Below are 25,345 nucleotides of genomic sequence, written 5' to 3' on the forward strand. Positions count from 1 at the left end.
GTGGGGTTTAATAGGCGAGGTGACTCATCCTCACATCTGCTAGGATATTACCTCACTATTTTTATTGTGTTAAGAATACATTTTTAATGAATAATTCTTATATAACTTTTGCTGTTTTTATATTTTTCTTATTTTGTAAAATTTGTCCTATTCAATGTCAAGAAAAAAATCCTTAGAAAATGCAGAAATCTCTTCTTATGATGTCAGAGTTTTTTCAAAGTTCATCCCAAGCGATATCAGTTTTAAAGAATGTAGAGCTCTTCTTGTAATACCGAAATGAATATTGCAGGTATTAAATCTGGAAAATACTTAATAACCTATCTCTCATTTATTAATAAAGTAGTGCAGGTAAATCATAGCTTTTATACATGTTTAATACCAGCGGCTCAGGAATTTACTCACGCTATATTCAAGCTGATCATTCTCCTGTGCCCGACACTGCCTCAGAGGGCAGCTTCGATTTTAACTCTAGATCGACTAATAACTCTCTCGAGCCCCTGAGGCAGGCAGGTATCCACCAAAATTTTGCCAGTGCCAAACATGGAAGTATGTACGGCTTAAATGTAACGTGAGTAAATTACTGAGCCGCCAATAATTAATGAAGTATGATTTATTAATGAAGCTATGATTTATCTGCACTAGTTCATTAACAAACGAGAGATAGGTCATTAAGTATTTTCCAAGTTTAATATCTGGAATATTCATTTCGGTATTACAAGAAAGGACTCAACATTCTTTTAAGAATTCTCTCTCAATATCTCTTGGGATGAACTTTGAAAAAAACTCTAATATCATTAGAAGAGATTTCTCCATTTTCTAAGGATTTTTTCTTGACATTGAATAGGACAAATTTTACAAAATAAGAAAATAAAAACAGCAAAAGTTATAAAGAATTATTCATTAAAAATATATTCTTAACACAATAAAAACAGTGAGGCAATATCCCAGTGGGTGTGAGGATGGGTTATCCCACTGGACAAACCTATACCAATGTGTGCAAACATTTTTTCTCCCTTATTGTTTTTTATGTTGTGTATTAAATCTTAGCTGTCATACTCTAAACCATTACTTAAGCTTCACTAAATCCTTCCACATGCCTTCCACATCTTCTAGGGTATCTAACCTGTTGCAGATTTTGGTATTATCCACAAACCTTTCTCAAAAGCCTTTCTATAATATTTGCTGAGAATTGGATTCCAATTCTATATCCTATAGAAGATTCTATAGCTGCTCACTGCTCTCATCCCAAGTCCCACACCTTTCCTGTTGGTTTTTTTTTTTTATTAACTTTTATAGACAAAATAAGACAAATCTTGTAGTGGAAATCTTAATAGACAATATTATATAGGACATAATTAAAGGCAAATACAACAGATTATCAAATTCAAATCAAGTTCACAAATAGAGAGAGCCTAGCACAATTTAAGGCAATATATCAGGAAATATGAGGAAAGACTAAAGAGGTTAGGACTTTTCAGCTTGGAGAAGAGATGGCTGAGGGGGGATATGATAGAGGTGTTTAAAATCATGAGAGGTCTAGAACGGGTAGATATGAGTCGGTTTTTTACTCTTTCAGATAATAGAAAGACTAGGGGGCACTCCATGAAGTTAGCAAGTGGCACATTTAAAACTAATCGGAGAAAGTTCTTTTTCACTCAAACACAATTAAATTCTGGAATTTGTTGCCAGAGGATGTGGTTAGTGCAGTTAGTATAGCTGTGTTTAAAAAAGGATTGGATAAGTTCTTGGAGGAGAAGTCCATTACCTGCTATTAATTAAGTTGACTTAGATAATAACCACCGCTATTACTAGCAACGGTAACATGGAATAGACTTAGGTTTTGGGTACTTGCCAGGTTCTTATGGCCTGGATTGGCCACTGTTGGAAACAGGATGCTGGGCTTGATGGACCCTTGGTCTGAACCAGTATGGCATTTTCTTATGTTCTTATAAGTAAGGCCGTCAGGGCAACAAAGTGGATAGACACCGTGTAGTCCAAAAATAACCTTTTTATTGAGTGGAGACAATATATATATATTCAAACAAACGCCCGACTCCGGCCGAGTTTCGCCCCACCAGGGGCTGCCTCAGGGGCTGTATGAGCGGAGAATGCGAGCGATCACGATTTTGCTGCAGCAAATGTTGAATGAAGTTTCACAAAAAGCATTTTCAAAAAGAATTTCTTCATACAGCCCCTGAGGCAGCCCCTGGTGGGGCGAAACTCGGCCGGAGTCGGGCGTTTGTTTGAATATATTGTCTCCACATCAGGAAAAATTCTAACCTTTATAGGAAAAGCTCAGATTTATGCCTGAAAAACAGGCATAAGACCCAGTCCCCATCAGGCTCAAGAACAAATGTAACCACCAAAGTGGCAGATGAATCCCCCTCAGAAACTGATTTTTACAAAATAACTGATACATTTTATCTAAATTCAATGAAGGTGAGGTATCCTGTTGCTCAGGTTTAATAGTCTCTCTTCTGAAAGATGGGACATAATGTGCCTTGGTGGCAAAGCTTGTTTGGAAATCTTCAGTACCTCCAAAAAATATCTTTTAAGCATGTCCTTTGGTGTAATCAAGGAGCTCTTAGGAAAATTAATAAATCTTAAATTCCGACTTCTCACCATATTTTCTAAGTTCTCCATTTTATAGGACAATTGAATATTCTCTTTAATAATAGATGATTGCAAAGCTTACACCGATTCCACCTCTGTCTTATTTACTTCAGTTAAATTCTCAACTGATGTTTTAGATGTTTCCAAAGTAGAAATTCTAGATTCAGATTCCACTATTTTAGCCTCTAAAGGTTTGATCTGGGTGAGAATCATCTTGCTCAGGCCTTCAGTGGCATCCCATATTGATTCTAAGGTAAAGTGAGTAGGTCTTACTAGCAAAGAAGAAATACAAGGTCCTAGAACCTCTGTTCCATGCTCAGCTGATAGTCTTTCCTCTACTTTGGTAACTTCAGAACTGCCTCCAAATGATACACCCTGCTATAGGCCAGGAGAATCGAACACTGAGGCCACAGAGGCTATAGGAGGGGCCTTCAACTCTGAGAGAAAGGTCGTCTGTCGGGCGTCATCAGCCCATGGCACCTCTCCTCCAGGAGTTGACGTCCTCACGATAGCAGGATTCAGCGGGGGAATCCAAATGCCAGGAGAAAGGATGGTCAATGAATCAGAGAAGAGAGCGAGTGACTCCTTTTCTCGCTCACCTCCCAGGGATTGCACCTCCGGCGATACCTGCCCTTGTACCATGTGGGCATCCATTGGACCATAGTGAAGAGAGCCGGGGAGCCGGGTGTGGCTTCAGAAGTTACTCTCTCCCTTCCACGTCTCTTGTGACTAGAATGCAGCATCATAACCCATGGAAAAGATAAGACAGCCGGATGCCAAAACCAGCAGTACAATATGCCACCATCTTGGAACTCCACTCCTTTCCCATTTCTTGATGAGTCTGTCACAGCATCAAAGCAAAATTCAACTTATTTATTTATTTATGAACATTTGATATTCTGCCTTTACCAAGCTAGTGTCAAGGTGGATTACAATCAAGACAGTGTTTGTATAGCTGTTTCTCACAGGACAAGCAGGATGGTTGTCCTCACAAATGGGTGACATCGAGGATGGAGCCCACCACGGAAAACTTCTGTCAAAGTTTAAACAGAACTTTGACTGGCCCCTACTGGGCATGCCCAGCAAGGCACTGACCCTGCAGCCAGCAGGGGTCTCCCTTCAGTCTTCTTTTTTCCGCGCAGCAGTTGCCACGCGGTGAAAGGAGCTCTCTAACCACGTTCCTGACAGGAATTTGGAAGTTAATTTCCTAAGAAAATTTGCCCCTCAGGGGTCTCCCTTCGACAAATTTTTAGTCATCTTACGGAACCCGGTAAGTTTTTGCCTTTTTCCATCGACTACCGTCGAATTTGGCCCTTGAGGCCTGTTGGCACTTACCGATCCCCAGCCTAAATTTTGGCTTCAGGCCATGGCAACGGGGTTCCGCCGTTGTCCGGATTGTACCCGGACTATGTCCATCACAGACCCCCACAGGGTTTGTGTGATGTGTTTGGGTAGTGAGCATGATGTCCTGACTTGCACCAAATGTGCCTTAATGACACCCAAGGGTCGCAAAGCCAGGATGGAGAAGATGGGGCTCCTCTTCCATGCACCCACCCCAACGCCATCGATAGCATCGACGTCATCGGAACCGGCACCGTCGAAGTTGTACCATCATCGTCAACCCTCCGGTGACCGTCCGCCATCGATCGCTTCTCGGCCGTCGACTCCCGTCCCTTCCCCGGATGGGCGAGGGGATCGGAAGGAAAAGCACCGCTATCGACGGCACAAATCTCGGCCTGTCGAGGATCCACAGCCATCGACCTCTGCTCAAGCCGAGCCACCGACAAAGAAGCCGCGAACAGACCGGACACCCTCCACGTCTCGTTCGCAGGCATCGAGGAAACCCTCACCCTCCCGGGGTGCGGGGACTGTGATCCCACCGGCTACGGTGGTCCCTCCGGCCCTGCCTCAGCCTCCCTCTCCCGTCAAGCCGGGTATGGTTACCCCTGGTCTCCGGGCAGAACTGGACCGGCTGGTCCAGGAGGCCATCGAGAAAGCGATGAAGAAATTGCAACCTCCATCGGCACCGTCTCCGGCACCGGTTCCAGTGCCGCCCCCGGCACCGACACCGAGGAGGGAACCGACCACCGAGCCGTTGATACAAGTGCTAGCACTGCTACTGAGCCGCATGGAGGCGCTCATGACGGCCCTTCCATCGGTGATTCCAGTGCCATCGACAACACCACCGTCTCCGACTGGATTTTCATCGGCAGGAGAAACACCGTTCCGGATTCCCCCTTCCGGGGTGGTTCCATCGGTGCCTTCTGGTATATCTCCACCGATATATCCTTCGGTTCCATCCATTCCACGCCAGGCACCGATTCCATCGACAGCACCGAAGCCATCGATGCCATTTCTGGTTCCACCTACGGCACCGATTCCACCTCGGTTTCCATCGATGCCTTTAGAGCCTCAGCCAGGTCCATCAGGGTTACAAACCCCACTTGATCCCTACGATACCTGGGGTGATGATGATGATACATCTTCTGACACGGATTTGCCTTCGCCTCCATCTCCTACAGAGAGTAGAAAAAGATCTCCTCCTGAGGATCTATCTTTCATTAACTTTGTGAAAGAGATGTCAGAAGTTGTACCTTTTCAACTACAATCTGAAGCTGATGACAGACACCAGATGATGGAACTCCTTCAATTTCTGGATGCTCCAAAAATCATCGCTTCCATCCCTATACACCAGGTGTTTTTGGATCTGCTCAAGAAAAACTGGGAATCTCCTTCATCAGTGTCCCCAGTTAACAAAAAAGCTGACTCCACCTACCTTGTTCAGTCAGCACCAGGTTTCCAAAAACCTCAACTGGATCATCGCTCTGTTGTGGTTGAGTCCGCGCAGAAGAAGGCCAAGCGTCTTAAGCCACACTCTTCTACCCCACCTACCAGGGACAACAAGTTCCTAGATAGTGTTGGACGGAAAGTCTATCATGGAGCTATGTTGATTTCACGCATAGCTTCATATCAACTTTATATGACTCAGTACAACAGAGCCATCCTTAAGCAGATGCAAGACTATGCTGACACGTTACCAGACCAATACCAACCGCAGCTTCAAGCCCTTCTTCACAAGGGATTTGAGGCAGGGAAGCACGAGATTAGGACTGCCTACGACATATTCGATGCTTCCACAAAAGTTTCAGCCACAGCCATCTCAGCCAGACGTTGGGCTTGGTTAAAATCATCCAACCTTCGCCCAGAGGTTCAGGATCGTCTTGCTGATTTACCCTGCTTAGGCGATAATTTGTTTGGAGAGCAAATTCAGCAGATTGTGGCGGAGTTGAAAGACCACCATGAGACGTTGAAACAACTCTCATCTGTCCCACCTGAGCTGACCTCCAAGCAACCGCAAAAGAAAGACTCTAAGAAGTCATTCTTTCGACCACGCCGTTATTACCCTCCATCGGCCAGGCCTCGTCCAGCTCGATCCTCTACTAGGCCTCAGCCGCGTCAGCCTAGGAAACAAAGGCCTACTGTAGCCCCTCCTCCTGGGCCTGCGGCTGGCCTTTGACTCCCCTGTAGGGAACACATGCCAAACCCCTCTTCCGGACATCCCTGTAGGAGGTCGACTGTACCATTTTCTACAACCTTGGTTGCAGATCACCTCAGATCAGTGGGTGCTAACAATTATCGCACAGGGTTACCACCTCAACTTCATAACTCTTCCGGCAGACTCCCCGCCTCTTCAAGCGTGGAGTCTATCCACCCATTTGGCTCAATTACAACAGGAAGTATCCCTTCTTCTGCAATCAAATGCTATAGAACCTGTTCCTCCCTCTCAACGAGGCAAGGGATTCTATTCCAGATACTTCCTAATACCAAAGAAATCGGGGGGACTACGTCCCATTTTGGACCTTCGAGCCCTCAACAAATACCTTCAAAAAGAGAAGTTCAAAATGGTAACCCTAGGCGCGCTGCTCCCTCTGCTACAAAGAGGGGATTGGCTGTGCTCTCTCGACCTCAAGGACGCTTATACCCACATTGCGATCACACAATCCCATCGCAAATATCTGCGGTTTCTAGTTGGCCACGACCATTATCAATACCGTGTCCTCCCTTTCGGTCTAGCTTCTGCCCCACGAGTCTTTACCAAATGTCTCGTAGTGGTAGCAGCATTCCTCAGGAAGGAAGGTGTCCACGTCTACCCATACCTGGACGATTGGCTAATCAGGGCCTCCACCCAACAGATAGCTCAATCCTCCCTAAAATTGACAATTCAAACACTCCTTTCCTTAGGGTTTCTCGTCAATTACGAGAAATCTTGCTTAGTCCCGTCTCAAACCTTATCCTTCATTGGGGCAGACTTGGACACCTTACAGGCAAAGGCTTACCTTCCTCTTCAGAGGGTCCACACCCTAATGTCCCTGGCTCGCCAGCTCCAGTCTCAGAACACTGCCACGGCTCGCCAGTTCCTCATTCTCCTAGGGCACATGGCATCCTCGGTTCAAGTCACTCCCATGACCCGACTAGCCATGAGAGTAACACAATGGACTCTACGACACCAATGGATTCAAGCTTTTCAGCCTCTGTCCTCCATAGTCACAGTCACACAAGCGCTGCGCCTATCCTTAACCTGGTGGACGACTCAGGTCAACCTCCTTCAGGGCTTACCCTTTCTTCCACCGGATCCGCAAGTAATCCTAACCACCGACGCTTCTCACATCGGTTGGGGAGCCCATGTGGACGACTTTCAAACCCAAGGGTTATGGTCCAAAGAGGAAGCCGAACACCAGATCAATTTCCTGGAACTTCGAGCAATCCGCTATGCGCTCCGCACTTTCAAAGATCATCTCTTTCATCAGATAATCTTAATCCAGACGGACAACCAAGTGGCCATGTGGTACATAAACAAGCAGGGAGGCACAGGCTCCTTCCTTCTGTGTCAGGAAGCTGCGCAGATCTGGGCGGAAGCCCTCTCCCACTCCATGTACCTCAGGGCCACTTACCTGCCGGGAGTAGACAATGTATTGGCAGACCAGCTGAGCCGTGTCTTCCAACCGCACGAGTGGTCACTCGATCCTCTGGTAGCGACCTCTCTGTTTCACAAGTGGGGTTCTCCCCGCATAGACCTCTTTGCGTCCCCTCAGAACCACAAAGTGGACGATTACTGCTCTCTCATTCGGAGCCAGCACTCTTGGCCGAGGGATGCATTCTCCCTCAAGTGGACAACCGGTCTGCTCTATGCATTCCCTCCACTTCCTCTTGTGTCAAAGACTCTCGTGAAGCTACGCCAGGACGGAGGAACCATGATCCTGATAGCACCTTACTGGCCACACCAAGTATGGTTTCCAATACTCCAGGATCTCTCCATCTGGGAAAGGACCCGCATCTGCTCACTCAAAACGACGGATGCCTCCTCCATCCCAACCTCCAAGCCTTGTCCCTGACGGCATGGATGTTGAAAGGTTAGTCCTTCAGCCTTTCAACCTTTCAGATTCCGTTTCTCGGGTCCTGATAGCTTCACGAAAGCCTTCCACAAGAAAGTCTTACTCATACAAATGGAAAAGGTACACATCATGGTGCACTTCTCAGTCCCTTGATCCCCTTTCCTGTCCAATCTCCAAATTCTTGGACTATTTATGGCATCTCTCTGAATCAGGTCTTAAAACCTCTTCTATCAGAATGCATGTCAGTGCGGTAGCCGCCTTCCATAAAGGTGTACAGGGTGTCCCTATTTCAGTACAACCCCTAGTAACACGTTTTCTTAAAGGCTTGCTCCATCTGAAGCCACCCTTACGTCCTCCGGCCCCATCTTGGGACCTTAACCTGGTTCTTGGTCGTCTAATGAAACCTCCTTTCGAACCTCTGCACTCCTGTGAGTTAAAGTATCTCACATGGAAAGTGTTATTCCTTTTGGCTATCACTTCAGCTCGCAGGGTTAGTGAATTGCAGGCCCTAGTTACCTATCCGCCTTACACTAAGCTCCTGCAGGACCGGGCGGTACTCCGCACTCACCCTAAATTTTTACCTAAGGTAGTTTCTGAGTTTCATATTAATCAATCCATCATACTACCTATCTTTTTTCCCAGGCCCCACTCCAACTCCGGGGAACAGACTCTGCATACCCTAGACTGCAAACGAGCTCTAGCTTTTTATCTAGACCGTACAGTTGCTCACAGGAAGAGCACTCAATTATTTGTCTCTTTTCATCCTAACAAGTTAGGACATCCTGTGGGTAAGCAGGCTCTTTCCTCCTGGTTGGCGGACTGCATTTCTTTTTGCTATCAGCAAGCTGGCATTCCCTTTCAAGACCGTGTGAAAGCACACTCTGTGAGGGCCATGGCGACGTCAGTGGCACACCTTCGATCGGTGCCGCTTCCTGACATCTGTAAAGCTGCAACCTGGAGTTCTCTCCATACCTTTGCAGCCCACTATTGTTTGGACAAAGCTGGAAGACAGGACTCCATCTTCGGCCAATCTGTCTTGCGTAACCTTTTTCCAACGTGATGTACCAACACCCTTCCACCTTCCCGGTAGGGTGCGGATGCCCTTTACCAAATTCCACCCCAGTTGTAGTGCCTGTTGCACGTCCTTGGGTGCATTTGGTGCAAGTCAGGACATCCTCAGCTCGGTACTCACCCATTTGTGAGGACAACCATCCTGCTTGTCCTGTGAGAAAGCAAATGTTGCTTACCTGATGTAACAGGTGTTCTCACAGGACAGCAGGATGTTAGTCCTCACGAAACCCGCCCGCCACCCTGCGGTGTTGGGTTTGTTTTGTTTTTCCTTTTTAGGCACTGCCTGTAGCTTTGAAAATCAGACTGAAGGGAGACCCCTGCTGGCTGCAGGGTCAGTGCCTTGCTGGGCATGCCCAGTAGGGGCCAGTCAAAGTTCTGTTTAAACTTTGACAGAAGTTTTCCGTGGTGGGCTCCATCCTCGATGTCACCCATTTGTGAGGACTAACATCCTGCTGTCCTGTGAGAACACCTGTTACATCAGGTAAGCAACATTTGCTTTCTTTAGGCCACAATGAAATAAGGAGTCGATTTTAAGACCCGTGTGTCCAATTAAGGAGCGGATTGGGAGGGAACTTCCCTACCCACCTATCTAACCTTCCTCCCTCTTCCCCTCTCGTCTCCTCCCCGCCCCATAAATCTAACCTAACTATCCCCAAATTTTATATTGTACTTTCTGCTCCTCTGGAGCAGAAGTAATATCCACGCGCCAGCTGGCTGCCAGCGTGTGCTTTCTTGGGACAGCATCGACCTGCTCAAACCCCGCGCCTTGGCCCATCCTTTTGGAGAGGCCCAGCACTTCAGAGTGTACCGGGGTTTACGCGTGTGGCTGGGCCCATTGTAAAATGTGCAGGGCTCATGCAAGGCCCGGCCACGTGCGTAAACCCTGAAATTTATGCACATAGCTCATTTAAAATGTATTTGTAAGTGTCTTTATATATCAATAGCTGGCATAATATATGGAAGTCAAAATACTAGATTCCAAATAGCACTTACAGCAAGAAATCTGCAGAATGCTATTAGTATCACACATAAAGGATAAATGGGAGCATCAGTTTGTGAATCTCCAATAGGCAGTTCTTGTCTCCTGCAATCAGGTTCCTCTGTGGGCTTCTTGGGCTATCTCTTGTGCTGGTGGTGGACCCTTGGCCTGAGGTGGGGTTGACACTACCCAAAGGGCAAGCCCCATGGGTCCCCACCACCGGCAGGCAGAGTTGACTAGGAGACAGAGGCAGACTGGAGCTTCGCCAATACCAGCCCACGTTCACTGCAGTTTGAGCCCTTGGGTGCCGGGACCGGCTGGTCTTAGGTGGGCCTCTGTCAGACGATTCCCAGTGGATGTTGTAGCAGGTAGCCAGGGACCAGCAGAGGTATCAGAGGGACCAAGGCAGGTCCGGACGAAGCAGGGATCCAGAGGCCTGGGCGCCAAGGATGGGTCAGAAACAAGAACAAGTGATGCCTGGGCAGCAGAAGGCCAAAGCCTGACAAGGCAAAGTCCAAGGAGATACTGATGGTGAGGTTGGGAACAAGCTGGAGTCAGGGCAGGCGGCAAGCTAGTCAAGGTACAATGAAGTGAGAGCCAAGGATCAATCCTGAGCGAAGTCCAACAAAGCAAGGGTCAAACCAGTAATCAGTCCTGAACGTAGTTCCAATGAAGAAAAGGTTAAAGCCAGTAGTCAATCCTGAGCATAGTTCCAACAAAATGAGGGTCAAAGCCAGTAGTCAGTCCTGAGCATGGTCCAAACGTAGCAGATGTCAAAGCCAGTAGTCAGTCCTGAGCATGGTCCAAACGTAGCAAAGGTCAAAGCCAATAGTCAGTCCAAGCAAGGCTAGGGAGGAATCAGGAACAGTCAGGAACTGGGACCAGGAACGAAATCAAGCAACGAGCACACGACAAGCATGAAGACCTGTTGCCAAGGCAAGGAATGAGTGGTGGACCCTGCCTTAAGTAGCAGGGCCCGATGATGTCATCATCCAGGGCCACGGCTAGGATTCCCGCCACGGCTCCTTTAAAGGTGGAAGAAGCTCGCGCCTAGGAGGAAGCAGGCCACTGGCCGGCGGTGTCTCCCTGCGACCCACATGGGGAGACCAACTGGGAACTGTAGGAGTCCGTGGAAGAACAGGGAGAGCCAGAGGAGCCGGCAGAAGGACAGAGAGAGGCCAAGGAGGCATGGGGGTGCTCAGTAGAATCTACATGGGTGTTGAGTAAGAATTTAGTGATAGGAGCACAGTACCGTCTACCTGGACTAAATGGTCAGACAGATGATGAAATGCTAAGAGAAATCAGGGAAGCTAACCAATTTGGCACTGCAATAAAAATGGGAGATTTCAATTACTCAATATTGACTGTGTAAATGTAAAATCAGGACTTGCTAGAGACATAAAGTTCCTGGATGTAATAAATTACTGCTTCATGGAGCAATTGGTTCAGGAACCAACGCGAGAGCTATTTTAGATTTAATTCTTAGTGGAATGCATTATTTGGTGAGAGAGGTAACGGTGGTGGGGCTACTTGGCAATAGTGATCATAACATGATCAAATTTAAACAAATAACTGGAAGGGGGGCAATAAATAAATTACAGTTCTAACACTAAATTTTCAAAAGGGAAACTTTGATAAAATGAGGAAAATAGTTAGAAAAAAACTGAAAGGTGCAGCTGCAAAGGTTAAAAGTATTCAACAGGCATGGACATTGTTTAAAAATACAATCCTAGACGTGCAGTCAAGATGTATTCCACGCATTAAGAAAGGTGGAAGGAAAGCAAAACGAGTACCGGCATGGTTAAAAGGTGAGGTGAAAGAGGCTATTTTAGCCAAAAAAATATCCTTCAAAAATTGGAAGAAGGATCCATCTGAAGAAAATAGGATAAAGCATAAGCATAGGGGTAAATTTTCCAAGGTATGCGCGGGCGTCCATGTGTGCGTGCTACCCAGCTCGCACACATGGACGCCTGATTTTATAACACGTGCATGCAGGTGCACGCATGTTATAAAATCAGGGGTCAGCGTGCACAAGGGGGTGCACACTAGTGCATCTTGTGCGCGCCGACGCTCACAGCCTTCCCCCATTCCCCCTAGCCTAACCTTCCCACCCCTTCCCCTAACCATCCTTCCCCCTAGCCCTATCCTAACCTCCCCAATTCCTTTAACTTACCTTTTGCGTGTGCCGGTAGCCTCTGACTCAGCGGCAAATGGCCACTGTGCCGGTGGCCTCTGGCCCCACCCCACCCCGCCCTGAACGTTTTTCGAAGCCGGGGGACTTAGACACGTCCCGGGGCTTTACGCGCATCACCGGGCCTTTATTAAATAGGCCCCGTGCTCGTAACCCCGGCCCATTGTCAAGTTAAGTGTAAAATACTGATAAGACAGGCGAAGAGAGAATTTGAAATGAAGTTGGCTGTAGAGGCAAAATAATAAAAACTTTTTCAAATATATCCAAAGCAAGAAACCTGTGAGGGAGTCCGTTGGACCTTTAGATGACCAAGGGATTAAAGGGGCTCTTAGGTAAGTTAAGGCCATTGCAGAAAGACTAAATGAATTCTTTGCTTCCGTGTTTACTAATGAGGATGTAGGGGAGATACCAGTTCCAGAGATGGTTTTCAAGGCTTATGAGTCAGACGAACTGAACAAAATCACTGTGATCTTGGAAGATGTAGTAGGCCAGATTGACAAACTAAAGAGTAGCAAATCGCTTGGACCAGATGGTATGAATCCTAGCATACTGAAGGAACTAAAAAATGAAATTTATGATCTATTAGTTAAAATTTGTAACCTATCATTAAAATCATCTATTGTATCTGGAGGGTGGCCAATGTAACCCCAATATTTAAAAAGGGCTCCAGGGGCGATCGGGAAACTATAGACCTGTGAGCCTGATTTCAGTGCTGTGAAAAATAGTGGAAACTATTCTAAAGATCAAAATCATATAGATAGACATGGTTAAATGGAATACAGTCAACATGGATTTACCCAAGAGAAATCTTGCCTAACAAATCTTCATTTTTTTGAAGGGGTTAATAAACATGTGGATAAAGGTGTACCGGTAGATGTAGTGTATTTAGATTTTCATAAGCCGTTTGACAAAGTCCCTCATGAAAGACTTCTAAGAAAACTAAAAAGTCATGGGATAGGATGCGATGTCCTTTTGTGGATTACAAACTGGTTAAAAGACAGGAAACAGAGAGTAGAATTAAATGGTCAATTTTCTCAGTGGAAAAGGGTAAAAGGTGGAGTGCCTCAGGGATCTGTACTTGGACCGGTGCTTTTCAATATATATATAAATGATCTGGAAAGGAATACGACGAGTGAGGTTATCAAATTTGGGGATGATACAAAATTATTCAGAGTAGTTAAATCTCAAGCAGATCGTGATACATTACAGGAGGACCTTGCAAGACTGGAAGATTGGGCATCCAAATGGCAGATGAAATTTAATGTGGACAAGTGTATATAGGGAAAAATAACCCTTGCTGTAGTTAACAAAGTTAGATTCCATATTAGGAGCTACCACCCAGGAAAAAGATCTAGGCATCATAGTGGATAATACTTTAAAATCGTCAGCTCAGTGTGCTGCAACAGTCAAAAAAGCAAATAGAATGTTAGGAATTATTAGGAAGGGAATGGTTAATAAAACTGAAAATGTCATAATGCCTCTGTATCGCTCCATGGTGAGACCGCACCTTGAATACTGTGTACATTTCTGGTCACCACATCTCAAAAAAGGTATAGTTGCGATGGAGAAGGTACAGAGAAGGGCAACCAAAATGATAAAGGGAATGGAACAGCTCCCCTATGAGGAAAGGCTGAAGAGGTTAGGGTTGTTCAGCTTGGAGAAGAGACGGCTGAGGGGGGATATGATAGAGGTCTTTAAGATCATGAGAGGTCTTGAACGAGTAGATGTGAATCGGTTATTTACACTTTCAAATAATAGAAGGACTAGGGGGCATTCCATGAAGTTAGCAAGTAACACATTTAAGCCTGGAGAAAATTCTTTTTCACTCAACGCACAATTAAGTTCTGGAATTTGTTGCCAAAGGATGTGGTTAGTGCAGTTAGTGTAGCTGAGTTCAAAAAAGGTTTGGATAAGTTCTTGGAGGAGAAGTCCATTAACTGCTATTAATGAAGTTGACTTAGGGAATAGCCACTGCTATTACTAGCAACAGTAACATGGGATCTTCTTGGTGTTTGGGTACTTGCCAGGTTCTTGTGGCCTGGTTTGGCCTTTGTTGGAAACAGGATGCTAGGCTTGATGGACCCTTGGTCTGACCCAGCATGGCAATTTCTTATGTTCTTAACATTACTGGCTGATGATTTACAAATGAGGCAAGAAAGGTGTGCTCCACAGGTAATGCCTATTTTGATGGCCATATGAAAAGTCAAAAAAGGTGTAAATAGTTGTTAAGTGAAGATTCATTTAAGTGTTAGTGTGTAGCATTTCTTCACCTATTTCAGCACCTATTATCTAAGTCGTTTAAGATTTGGGTGCCATAGGCTGAGTGCTTTTTTGAAGCTGTGCTGACACATGGCCCTAAAGCAAGCAGAGCAAGCTCCTCTTTGGTCTGGATATTTAGCACCATCAAAATTTGGCACCCGAGGCAGTTGTCTGTGTTTCCTATGCTTAAATCTGGACCTGATGAGATACTCTTATTTCTGTAAGAGATTCTTACTCCGATCTCACTGAACACTAGGAGGGCAAAAATGACAGAATTTTGGGCAGGTTTTGATGTTTGAAAAGGGGGCCGGCTTGAACTAGTAGATCTTCTTCCTGATATTGATCTCCAGCAATCAGGAGTATAAGAACCAAAAGTGACACTATGATTACAGAAGACACAAACTTTGATTACAAAAGGGTTTTTTTTTTTTTTTTACTTCTGAGGGTATAGAGCTTTAGAAAATATATTAATATAGGATTACAAATTTAAAAATAACATTACATGCCTTTCTGACAATATTTTACTAAAGAGATGTATTTATTTATGTATTTAAATGATTTATAACATGCATGATGCAAAATTTACAGCAGGCAATAAAATAAAACATTCATAAAATCAAGACATAACATTTATAATAAGACAGTAGTAAATTACTATAGACACATAAGACTAGTCTGCATGATTTAGGCCTCTAAATCAAAAGCACATTGAAAGAGAAATATTTTAAGTGCTTTTCTGAATGTTTGTGTGTCAGTCAAAGACTGGAGCTGTTCTCAGAGAGTATTCCAAAAGAGAGATCATAGCAGACCATAGAATACAGGCAGGGTGTACACAATCTAAAACTATGGTGGATAGGTGTAGGTCTGGAAGGGGGAGGGGGGAGGGGAGGGTTGTACAGCAGAGGAATCCATTATACAGCACATACTGACCTTGCATTGTGTAGTCTTTCTCAGCGTTCTGGGCTCCTGGATGAACAAATGGTGGCTTTTTGGTTCTGTCCACAATGGGAGCAGGAGCTGAATAAGGGAAGTCCAGATTCAGATAACTTTATTGGCATGACAATGTTCATGTATTTCTAAAATACATGATTAAGGTAAAAGGGTAAAAAAAAGAGAGACAAATTACAAAATAATAAGTCAAGTAAAGTTACAGGTTATGGAAGTCCAATATTAGGGATGTATCTTAGTTTTTGGTAGTGATCCATACTGTTCCTGGTCAGACTACATTTCTGGCCTGGTGGTAGAATACCACATACTTTGCTGCTACTGTTTCTTCTCTTTCCCCCAGGATTATAAAGATTGCAGTAAAAATCTTCTAATGCTAAGTTTATAAAATCCCTCTTTGAGTTCTTGATATAAAACTGGCATCTGTTAATTTACCATATCAAGAGAAAACGGTTTCTCAATGAATCTGTGTCAGAAACCAGAGACAAGCAAGCAGGCTGCACTCTGGAAGGAATTAACAATAAATAAACACCTCAGGCACTGCCTAGAAGGAATTAACAGACACAAGTATTTATTCCATGTTTGACTTACCCTACGATCCCTGTAATTGGTAAGTAGTAATAAGTACTATATGCTGGCACTGTAAAAGTTGCTGGTCCTTTGCTATAATAGGAGCAAATGTTTTCACTATATTAGGGAGGATGATCACTCTGTAAAAGGGACACATATCAGAACTATAGCAAAGACCAGTGTATGTGCTGTTAGAGGGGCAGGCACTCACACTATGACATGGGCCAGAATCTGTTCTGTATGGGTGACAGGCGTTTTACAGTATCATAGGAATCCATGTCTGTGCTGTGAGGGGGACAGGTGCTCACACTGACATAGGGACCCGTGTCTGTGCTATAAGGGGTATTGGCATTCACACTGTGATAGGGACCAGAGTCTTTGCTGTAATGTGTGCATATTCCAGAACCACAACAAGAAGCCTTTTCTATAATAGGATATTTAGGCTATTGAAGTACACTTGAAGGAAACAAAGCCTTAGGACAAGCAGGATTAATCCAATCACACAAATGGGGTGATGGTGCAGATGCAAACCCAGGAGTCTTTCTGAGTATGTGCAGGTATTTCCGTATCGTTGCTGCTGCACAAATTCCCTTAGTCATTTTTTCTCTGCTAGAGTAAAAAGATGCACTGCTCTCTCCTCTCTAGTCAACTACAGATTTTTTGGTGCTTTTCTTGATGGGTTTTTATTATTTATTTTATTTTAATTTTTTTTTCTTGTTTCTTTTGTATGAGATACTTCTAAAAAAAAAAAAAGATATTTTCTAGAATCTAGGTTTTCTTTGGCCCCTCTTTCAGCTTGTCAGCAAAACCATTCAAACCATCTGGTAAGTGCAGGCACAAGACAGCTACAATGGACCTCTGTCAGCTGTCTGGGGCTCAACCACAGTGTAAGTAACTGTTCTGAATATGGAATAATGTCTCTGTCAGTCCTTATATTCAAGAAACTCATGCTAAATTACTAGCCTTTTCTCCCTTGGAAGGCCACAAACCAGAACCTTTAAAGAAAAATGGGTTGAAGTGTCCAAAGTGCCATAAACTGATGAGTTCGGGGACCCTTGAGCCGGCTAGAACTGATGATGGCGCACCATGGGAAGGCCCACAGTGGAGGTCATAGCCGGGAGGCGGTTCAAGCCAGGAGACCAGCCAATCTTCACCACTGGAGACCCGAGATCCCCCCTGGAAGAGCCCTTGAGGATCCGGGCCGCTTGGACTTACGGGTAGTCTGAGGGCGAGTATCCGAAGAGTAGACCAGGAGTACGGAGAGGAGGAGAAGCTGGAACCAGGAGGCCAACCGGAAGTTCACCACTGGAAGCCCGAGGTCCCCCCAGGAGGAGCCTGTGAGGACCTGAGCTGCTTGGACTTAGGCGAGGCCTCCTGGATGGAGCAGTCCGGAAGACAAAGAGCAGGAAGGAGAACAAACCAGGATTCAGGGAAGACGGCTGACAGCAGAGACTGAAGACGAACTAAGGTCGAGGCAGGCAGCGAGAGGATGTCAGGGGACGAGCTGAAGTCAGGAGCCAGAGGATAAGCTGGCAGAAGCCAGAGGATGACAAGGAAGGCTGGAAGGGAAGCAAGGCAGGAACAGCAACTAGCACACTCACAGGAGCTAACCTTGTTGCAAGGCGAGGAGTATGGCTGACTGCAGGGTTTAAATCCCTGCCGGCTTCTGACGTCCTTTGGGGGCGGAGCCATCTCTTCCCGCACTGGCCTCTTTAAATTCAGTGCCCCAGTGCACGCACATGCCTAGAGGGGCAGGGCCAGCTGAGGACGTCAGTGGCATCACCCTCGCAAAGGGAGCGTCATGCGAAGGAGCTAGGCAGGCCCGAGTAGGCCTCAAGGAAGCCGCTGCCACTGCAAGGCGTCCTGAGGTAGGTGGGGGACCGGCCCGCGGACCTCTGCGGGTCGGGACCATAACATAAACACTCTTATTCCCTGCTTTCTTTTTTTTTTAATTCTTTATTTATGAACTTTTATAACATATTCTAACAACAAACAACCATTGCCAGTGAAAGGTCATACAGCAATCATACTTTTAAATACAAATTAAACAAAAAGAAGAAATATGAGTAATTTATAATGTACTATTAATCTGTTATTTAGTAAACACGGTCCAATTCAGGAAGCTATGCAACCAGGAAACCGTAGCTCCCACTTATCTGCAGAACTTATTCACCTGGACATCTCGGATGCGGACTCAGCCAAAGCCTCCTGGTCTAAAATCACCAAAAAAGTGGCCGATACCACCTGCCCGATTACCACTGAAGTCACTCAAGTAAACAAGGACAACAAAAAACCGTGGTACACACCAGAATTAAAAACCACAAAACGGGAACTCAGAAAGAGAGAACATCTATGGCACAAAAACCCGTCAACCGCAAACCTCTTGGCTTTCAAATCCATGATGCACCAATACAGGATCTCCATTCTCCACACCAAAAGAGACTTTTATTCACAAAAAATTCACCACTTCCTCTTTGACCCCAGGGCCCTCTTTTTCCTTGGTATCATCCCTCACCAAACCGCCCACGACGTCTATCCCAGATGATAAAGCAGCCAGCAAAGCGGCGGAACTAGCTACCTACTTCAAGAACAAGATCTCCAACCTCCTGGCCCCAATTAAGGAAAACAAAGATCCTACTCCATCACCACCTTTCGCTGCTACTTCACAACAAACCGCAAGCCTGGAGGACTTTGAGCCCACCTCCGCTTTAGAGATCGAAAACGTGCTCAAGAAACTTAAACCAGCTTCTCATCCACTGGATGCTATCCCAACCAACCTCCTCATCACTTGCGCTAAAACCATCTCCAAGCCTATCGCCCAAATTATCAATTGCTCCCTAGCACAGGGGCTAGTTCCAGACCCCCTCAAACTCCCCATCCTTAAACCGCTCCTGAAAAAAACAAATCTCTCTCCAGATAATCCGGCCAACTTTTGCCCTATTGCAAACCTCCCACTCATTGCTAAAATCTTGGAAAGAATAGTAAATCAACAACTTTCAGAATTTTTGAACAACAACAACATACTCTCCTTGTCACAATTCGGGTTCCGCAAATCTTGAAACACAGAAGCACTCCTAATCTCACTAACGGACACCATCCTCCTGAACCTTGAAAAAAAACAACCCTGTCTACTCATCCTCCTTGACCTTACAGCATTTGACACGGTCAATCACAACATTCTAATAGATCGTCTATCTGATATTGGCATCAAAGGCATCGCCCTCAATTGGTTCAAATCGTTCCTCCAGAACAGGCATTACAAGGTCAAGATCAACAGGGAAGAGTCTCAACCAGTCAGCTTCACACTAGGAGTCCCACAAGGGTCCTCTCTATCTCCAACTTTATTCAATATATACTTGCTCCCACTCTGTCAGCTCCTCATCAATCTAAATCTAATCCATTACTTATATGTCGACGATGTTCAGATTCTCATTCCTATTACAGATACTCTTCACAAAACCCTGGACTTCTGGGATTCTTGCCTACAATCCATCAACAGCCTGCTGACAAGCCTCAACTTGATTCTCAAGCACAACAAGACAGAGTACCTCCTCATCTCCCACGATGGGACTCGCCCATTATCCAACTCAAGCCTCGTGTCTCATCTAGTCCTATCCCCCCAAGTCAGAAATCTGGGAGTCATATTGGACAACCAAATGAACTATAGAAATTTCATCAATAACACCGTAAAGGACTGCTTTTTAAAACTACAAGTCCTAAAACGGTTGAGACCCCTCCTCCACTTCAGTGATTTCAGATCAATCTTACAAGCAATCATTTTCACGAAAATTGACTACTGCAATTCACTTTTACTCGCCTCCCCGCAAACATCATAAAACCTCTACAGATGTTACAAAACGCTACAGCAAGGATTCTAACCAAAACCAACAAAAGAGACCATATACCACCCATTCTAAAGAACCTGCATTGGCTCCCAATCAAATTCAGAATTTTGTTCAAAGTTCTTTCATCAATCCACAAAGTGATACATAACATCACCCCCCCTGGAGCTCAGGATCCCACTTCAGCCTCGCACCTCCTCCAGACCGGTGAGACAAGCATATAGAGACAAGCTACAGGTCCCTCCTATCAAAACTTAATTAAGCAAAAGAGCCTTCTCCACTGCCGGCCCAAAGCATTGGAACTCTCTTCCCCTTGACCTCAGGCTAGTACAATGCCCAACCACCTTCAAAAAAAGACTCAAGACCTGGTTGTTCAACCAAGCCTTCTCCTAGCTCAATAACTCAACAGATCTCATACCAGGGATCTCAGTCTGTGGTAACCCTTAATGGAACGCTCGCCCTAATTATCCCGATGTAGTCAATCTTAATACCTTTTGCCCTATTCTTAATCACAGAACTTGACAACAGCTAGCCTAAGGCTCGCCGGTCTCCTTTCCATCTTTTACACCTTGTTAAACCCAGTTCTTTGTTTCCAAGTTATACCATCCTGTTTACTGTAAGACATTATCATGTCATGGTTATTGTTGGAATGTAAACCGACTTGATTGGTAACTCTGTTACTTGAATATCGGTATATAAAAGTGCTAAATAAATAAATAAATATTAATTACAATAATAACTGCAATAATTGCTAGACCAGAAAAAGAAATATTGATGACCCAGTTACAACAGGAGCACTACAAATTTAGGTATTCATATTTTTAAGAAATTAGGAAATGTGAGACATCCATTTCTATGCTATACTCCATTTACTACTATGTAGTACTCACAACTTCTTTACTTATATTCAAATCAATAAATGACCTGAGTTGCACTAGTTCAAAAAAAACATATCTATTATCTTTATATTTTACAACACACTTACTTGGATATCTTATATTAATTATGGCTCCAATGTCTCTAGCTTCCTGGCACATCGTTAAAAAATTTTCCTTCTCAACTGAGTTACTTTTGTTATAAGCAGGTAAATCCACCCCTTCTCACCCATATAACACTTAGATCTATTTCGAAAAAACGGTCTCAATATTAAATCCTGATCTGAAAGGAAGATGAATGAGACTAGTAAAATTACTCTAAATTCAATTTGATCTACTGATGGCAATTCAATTAAATCAGTAATATTATTTATTTCCCCCAAGTGAACATTATGATTAATCTGTCTTTCTACTGTCTTTCTTATCACTTGGCAATCTGGGACAATTGACTCCCAGAAGTCGATGATATTCAGGTTGTCGGAGGCATGGCAGTACAGCTTCTTCCCTGCTTTCTGATAAAAGAAAACATTTACCACCGCAAAAGGCCTTCCTCCAATCATTACCACTTCAAAACATCTTATGGCCGAGAAGAGTTCAGCATTGTCCTACTCAGGCACCAGTGTATTGGCACCTTCAGGTATTACTCTCTCAACACCAAAGATTTCCACACTATCTACATTGAATTCCTTGGAATGGAAGATGTCAGCTCCGAAATTTCATGGTACTGAAGATATATTAATACACAAGGCTTCTTCAATATTGGTTCTGGAATCAAACACTTATTGGGTAACTCAACAGCCTGCCTCACTGCAGTGTCACCCATTTATAAACAAATTATGGTTAGAATTTGTCAATAATTATATGACAAATATGTCTTCAGCTCCATCATCCTTTGAGGACATTGTTCTGGAGAAACTGGCTTCCCTCATGGAATCTTTAAATCCCATAATGCCATTCCAGAAGGTACCTGATTTGCAAACTATGTCACAGATTCCAGTATCCTCGGAACTCCCATTAATAATTTCTGACCGAAGAGAATTCCAATTTATCCTTCTAATCCTTCTTTTTATTTCTACAAGGCTCTTAGAAAGTGGCGTGGGCCGTCCATTGCTCCTACCATGTGACAGAGGCTGACCAAGGGCACCGGTAGCTCCTGTCACATCGCAAGGGCAAAGGGCACTGGCGCCATTTTGATTCGTGGTAGGCCCAACGGCCCGACAGCCTGAAAGGGAGACATCGCTCGTGGGACCCTGCTGGACCACCAGGGCTTTTAATAAGTCTTGGGGAGGGATCGGGATGGTGGGGGTTATAATAAATTAAAATTGAAGGGTTGGGGTGGGTTTTTTTTATTCTTTTTTTTTTTTGATTCGTTTTCTGGCTTGTTTTTCCCGATCTGTGCCGCTGAAAAATGATCCGCAGAAAACAAAATTTTCCAATGAAGCGCCCGAACAGAAATCCGACCCGACACGGAAAAACTAAGCTCATCTCTAGCCCAGGGTGCTACTTTCCCCTGTGCCCTGTTGCGCCCGTTGGTCGCAGACGGCTGTGCCCTCTCATAAGAACAAGCCATACTGGGTCAGACCAAGGGTCCATCAAGCCCAGAATCCTGTTTCCAACAGTGGCCAATCCAGGCCATAAGAACCTGGCAAGTACCCAAAAACTAAGTCTATTCCATGTTACTTTTGCTGGCAATAGCAGTGGCTTTCTTAGTTAATAGCAGGTAATGGACTTCTCCTCCAAGAACTTAACCAATCCTTTTTTAAACACAGCTACACTAACTGCACTAACCACATCCTCTGGCAACAAATTCCAGAGTTTAATTGTGCGTTGAGTGAAAAAGAACTTTCTCCGATTAGTTTTAAATGTGCCACATGCTAACTTCATGGAGTGCCACCTAGTATTTCTATTATCCGAAAGAGTAAATAACCGATTCACATCTACCTGTTCTAGACCTATGATTTTAAACACCTCTATCATATCCCCCCCTAGCCATCTCTTCTCCAAGCTGAAAAGTCCTAACCTCTTTAGTCTTTCCTCATAGGAGAGCTTTTCCATTCCCCTTATCATTTTGGTCGCCCTTCTCTGTACCCTCTCCATTGCAACTATATCCTTTTTTGAGATGCGGCGACCAGAATTGTACACAGTATTCAAGGAGGGTTTCACCATGGAGCGATACAGAGGCATGACATTTTCCATTTTATTCACCATTCCTTTTCTAATAATTCCCAACATTCTGTTTGCTTTTTTGATTGCCGCAACACTCTGAACCGATTTCAATGTGTTATCTACTGTGATGTCTAGATCTCTTTCTTGGGTGGTAGCACCTAATATGGAACCTAACATTGTGTAACTATAGCATGGGTTAATTTTCCCTATATGCATCACCTTGCACTTATCCACATTAAATTTCATCTGCCAGTTCGATGCCCAATTTTCCAGTCTTTAAAGCTCTTCCTGCAATTTATCACAATTTGCTTATGATTTAAGTACTCTGAACAATTTTGTATCATCTGCAAATTTGATTACCTCGCTCGTCGTATTTCTTTCCAGATCATTTATAAATATATGGAAAAGTAAGGGTCCCAATACAGATCCCTGAGGCACTCCACTGCCCACTCCCTTTCCACTGAGAAAATTGTCCATTTAATCCAACTCTCTGTTTCCTGTCTTTTAGCCAGTTTGTAATCCACGAAAGGACATTGCCACCTATCCCATGACTTTTTACTTTTCCTAGAAGCCTTTCATGAGGAACTTTCTCAAATGCCTTCTGAAAATCCAAGTACACTACATCTACCGTTTCACCTTTATCCACATGTTTATTAACTCATCCTTGGGTAAAACCATGCTGACTTTGTTCCATTAAACCATGTCTTTCTATATGTTCTGTGAGTTTGATATTTAGAATACTTTTTCCTTGCACTGAAGTCAGGCTAACCAGTCTGTAGTTTCCCGGATCGCCACTGGAGCCCTTTTTGAATATTGGGGTTACATTAGCCATCCTCCATTCTTCAGGTACAAGGATGATTTTAATGATTTTACTAATAGGTCTGAAATTTCATTTTTTAGTTCCTTCAGAACTCAGGGGTGTATACCATCCAGTCCAGGTGATTTACTACTCTTCAGTTTGTCAATCATGCCTACCACATCTTCTAGGTTCACCGTGATTTGGTTCAGTCCATCTGAATCACTACCCATGAAAACCTTCTCCGGTACGGGTACCTCCGCAACTTCAGTAGACATAGAAGCAAAGAAATCATTTAATCTTTCTTCCATGGCCTTATCTTCTCTTAAGTACCCTTTTAACCCCTCGATCATCTAACGGTCCAACAGACTCCCTTCACAGGCTTTCTGCTTCGGATATATTTAAAAAAGGTTTTACTGTGAGTTTTTGCCTCTACGGCCAACTTCTTTTCAAATGCTCGTAGCCTGTCTTATCAATGTCTTACATTTAATTTGCCAACGCTTATGCATTATTCTATTTTCTGCTGTTGGATCCTTCTTCCAATATTTGAATGAAGATCTTTTGGCTAAAATAGCTTCTTTCACGTCCCCTTTTAACCATGCCGGTAATCATTTTGCCTTCTTTCCACCTTTGTTGATGTGTGGAATACATATGGATTGTGCTTCTAGGATGGTATTTTTTAACACTTTTTACCTTTGTAGCTGCTCCTTTCAGTTTTTTTCTAACTATTTTTCTCATTTTATCAAAGTTTCCCTTTTGAAAGTTTAGCACGAGAGCCGAGGATTTGCTTACTGTCCCCCTTCCAGTCATTAATTCAAATTTGATCATATTATAAGAACATAAGAACATAAGAAATTGCCATGCTGGGACAGACCAAAGGTCCATCAAGCCCAGCATCCTGTTTCCAACAGAGGCCAAAAACCAGGCCACAAGAACCTGGCAATTACCCAAACACTAAGAAGAACCCATGCTACTGATGCAATTAATAGCAGTGGCTATTCCCTGTATAATTGATTAATAGCCATTAATGGACTTCTCCTCCAAGAACTTATCCAAACCTTTTTTGAACCCAGCTACACTAACTGCACTAACTACCTTCTCTGGCAACAAATTCCAGAGCTTTATTGTGCGTTGAGTGAAAAAGAATTTTCTCCGATTAGTCTTAAATGTGTTACTTGCTAACTTCATGGAATGCCCCCTAGTCCTTCTATTATTCGAAAGTGTAAATAACCGAGTCACATCTACTCGTTCAAGACCTCTCATGATCTTAAAGACCTCTATCATATCCCCTCTCAGCCGTCTCTTCTCCAAGCTGAACAGCCCTAACCTCTTCAGCCTTTCCTCATAGGGGAGCTGTTCCATCCCCTTTATCATTTTGGTTGCCCTTCTCTGTACCTTCTCCATCGCAACTATATCTTTTTTGAGATGCGGCGACCAGAATTGTACACAGTATTCAAGGTGCGGTCTCACCATGGAGCGATACAGAGGCATTATGACATTTTCCGTTCTATTAACCATTCCCTTCCTAATAATTCCTAACATTCTATTTGCTTTTTTGACTGCTGCAGCACGCTGAGCCGACAATTTTAAAGTATTATCCACTATGATGCCTAGATCTTTTTCCTGGGTGGTAGCTCCTAATATG

The 25,345-nt window shown here is 44.2% G+C and overlaps 1 protein-coding gene across 2 annotated transcripts in view; it reads right to left on the minus strand.

Annotated features, from left to right (window-relative positions):
• The window catches only part of LCP2 (lymphocyte cytosolic protein 2), a 326,171-nt gene that overhangs the window by 114,594 nt on the left and 186,232 nt on the right, over nt 1–25,345 (minus strand). For both annotated transcript variants that reach the window (XM_029583581.1, XM_029583580.1), the window contains exon 10: nt 15,437–15,523. In XM_029583581.1, coding sequence (XP_029439441.1) covers nt 15,437–15,523 — 87 coding nt within the window. The remainder of the gene's footprint in view (nt 1–15,436; nt 15,524–25,345) is intronic.

Source organism: Rhinatrema bivittatum, chromosome 18 (assembly GCF_901001135.1).
Source record: "Rhinatrema bivittatum chromosome 18, aRhiBiv1.1, whole genome shotgun sequence".
Lineage (NCBI taxonomy): Eukaryota > Metazoa > Chordata > Amphibia > Gymnophiona > Rhinatrematidae > Rhinatrema > Rhinatrema bivittatum.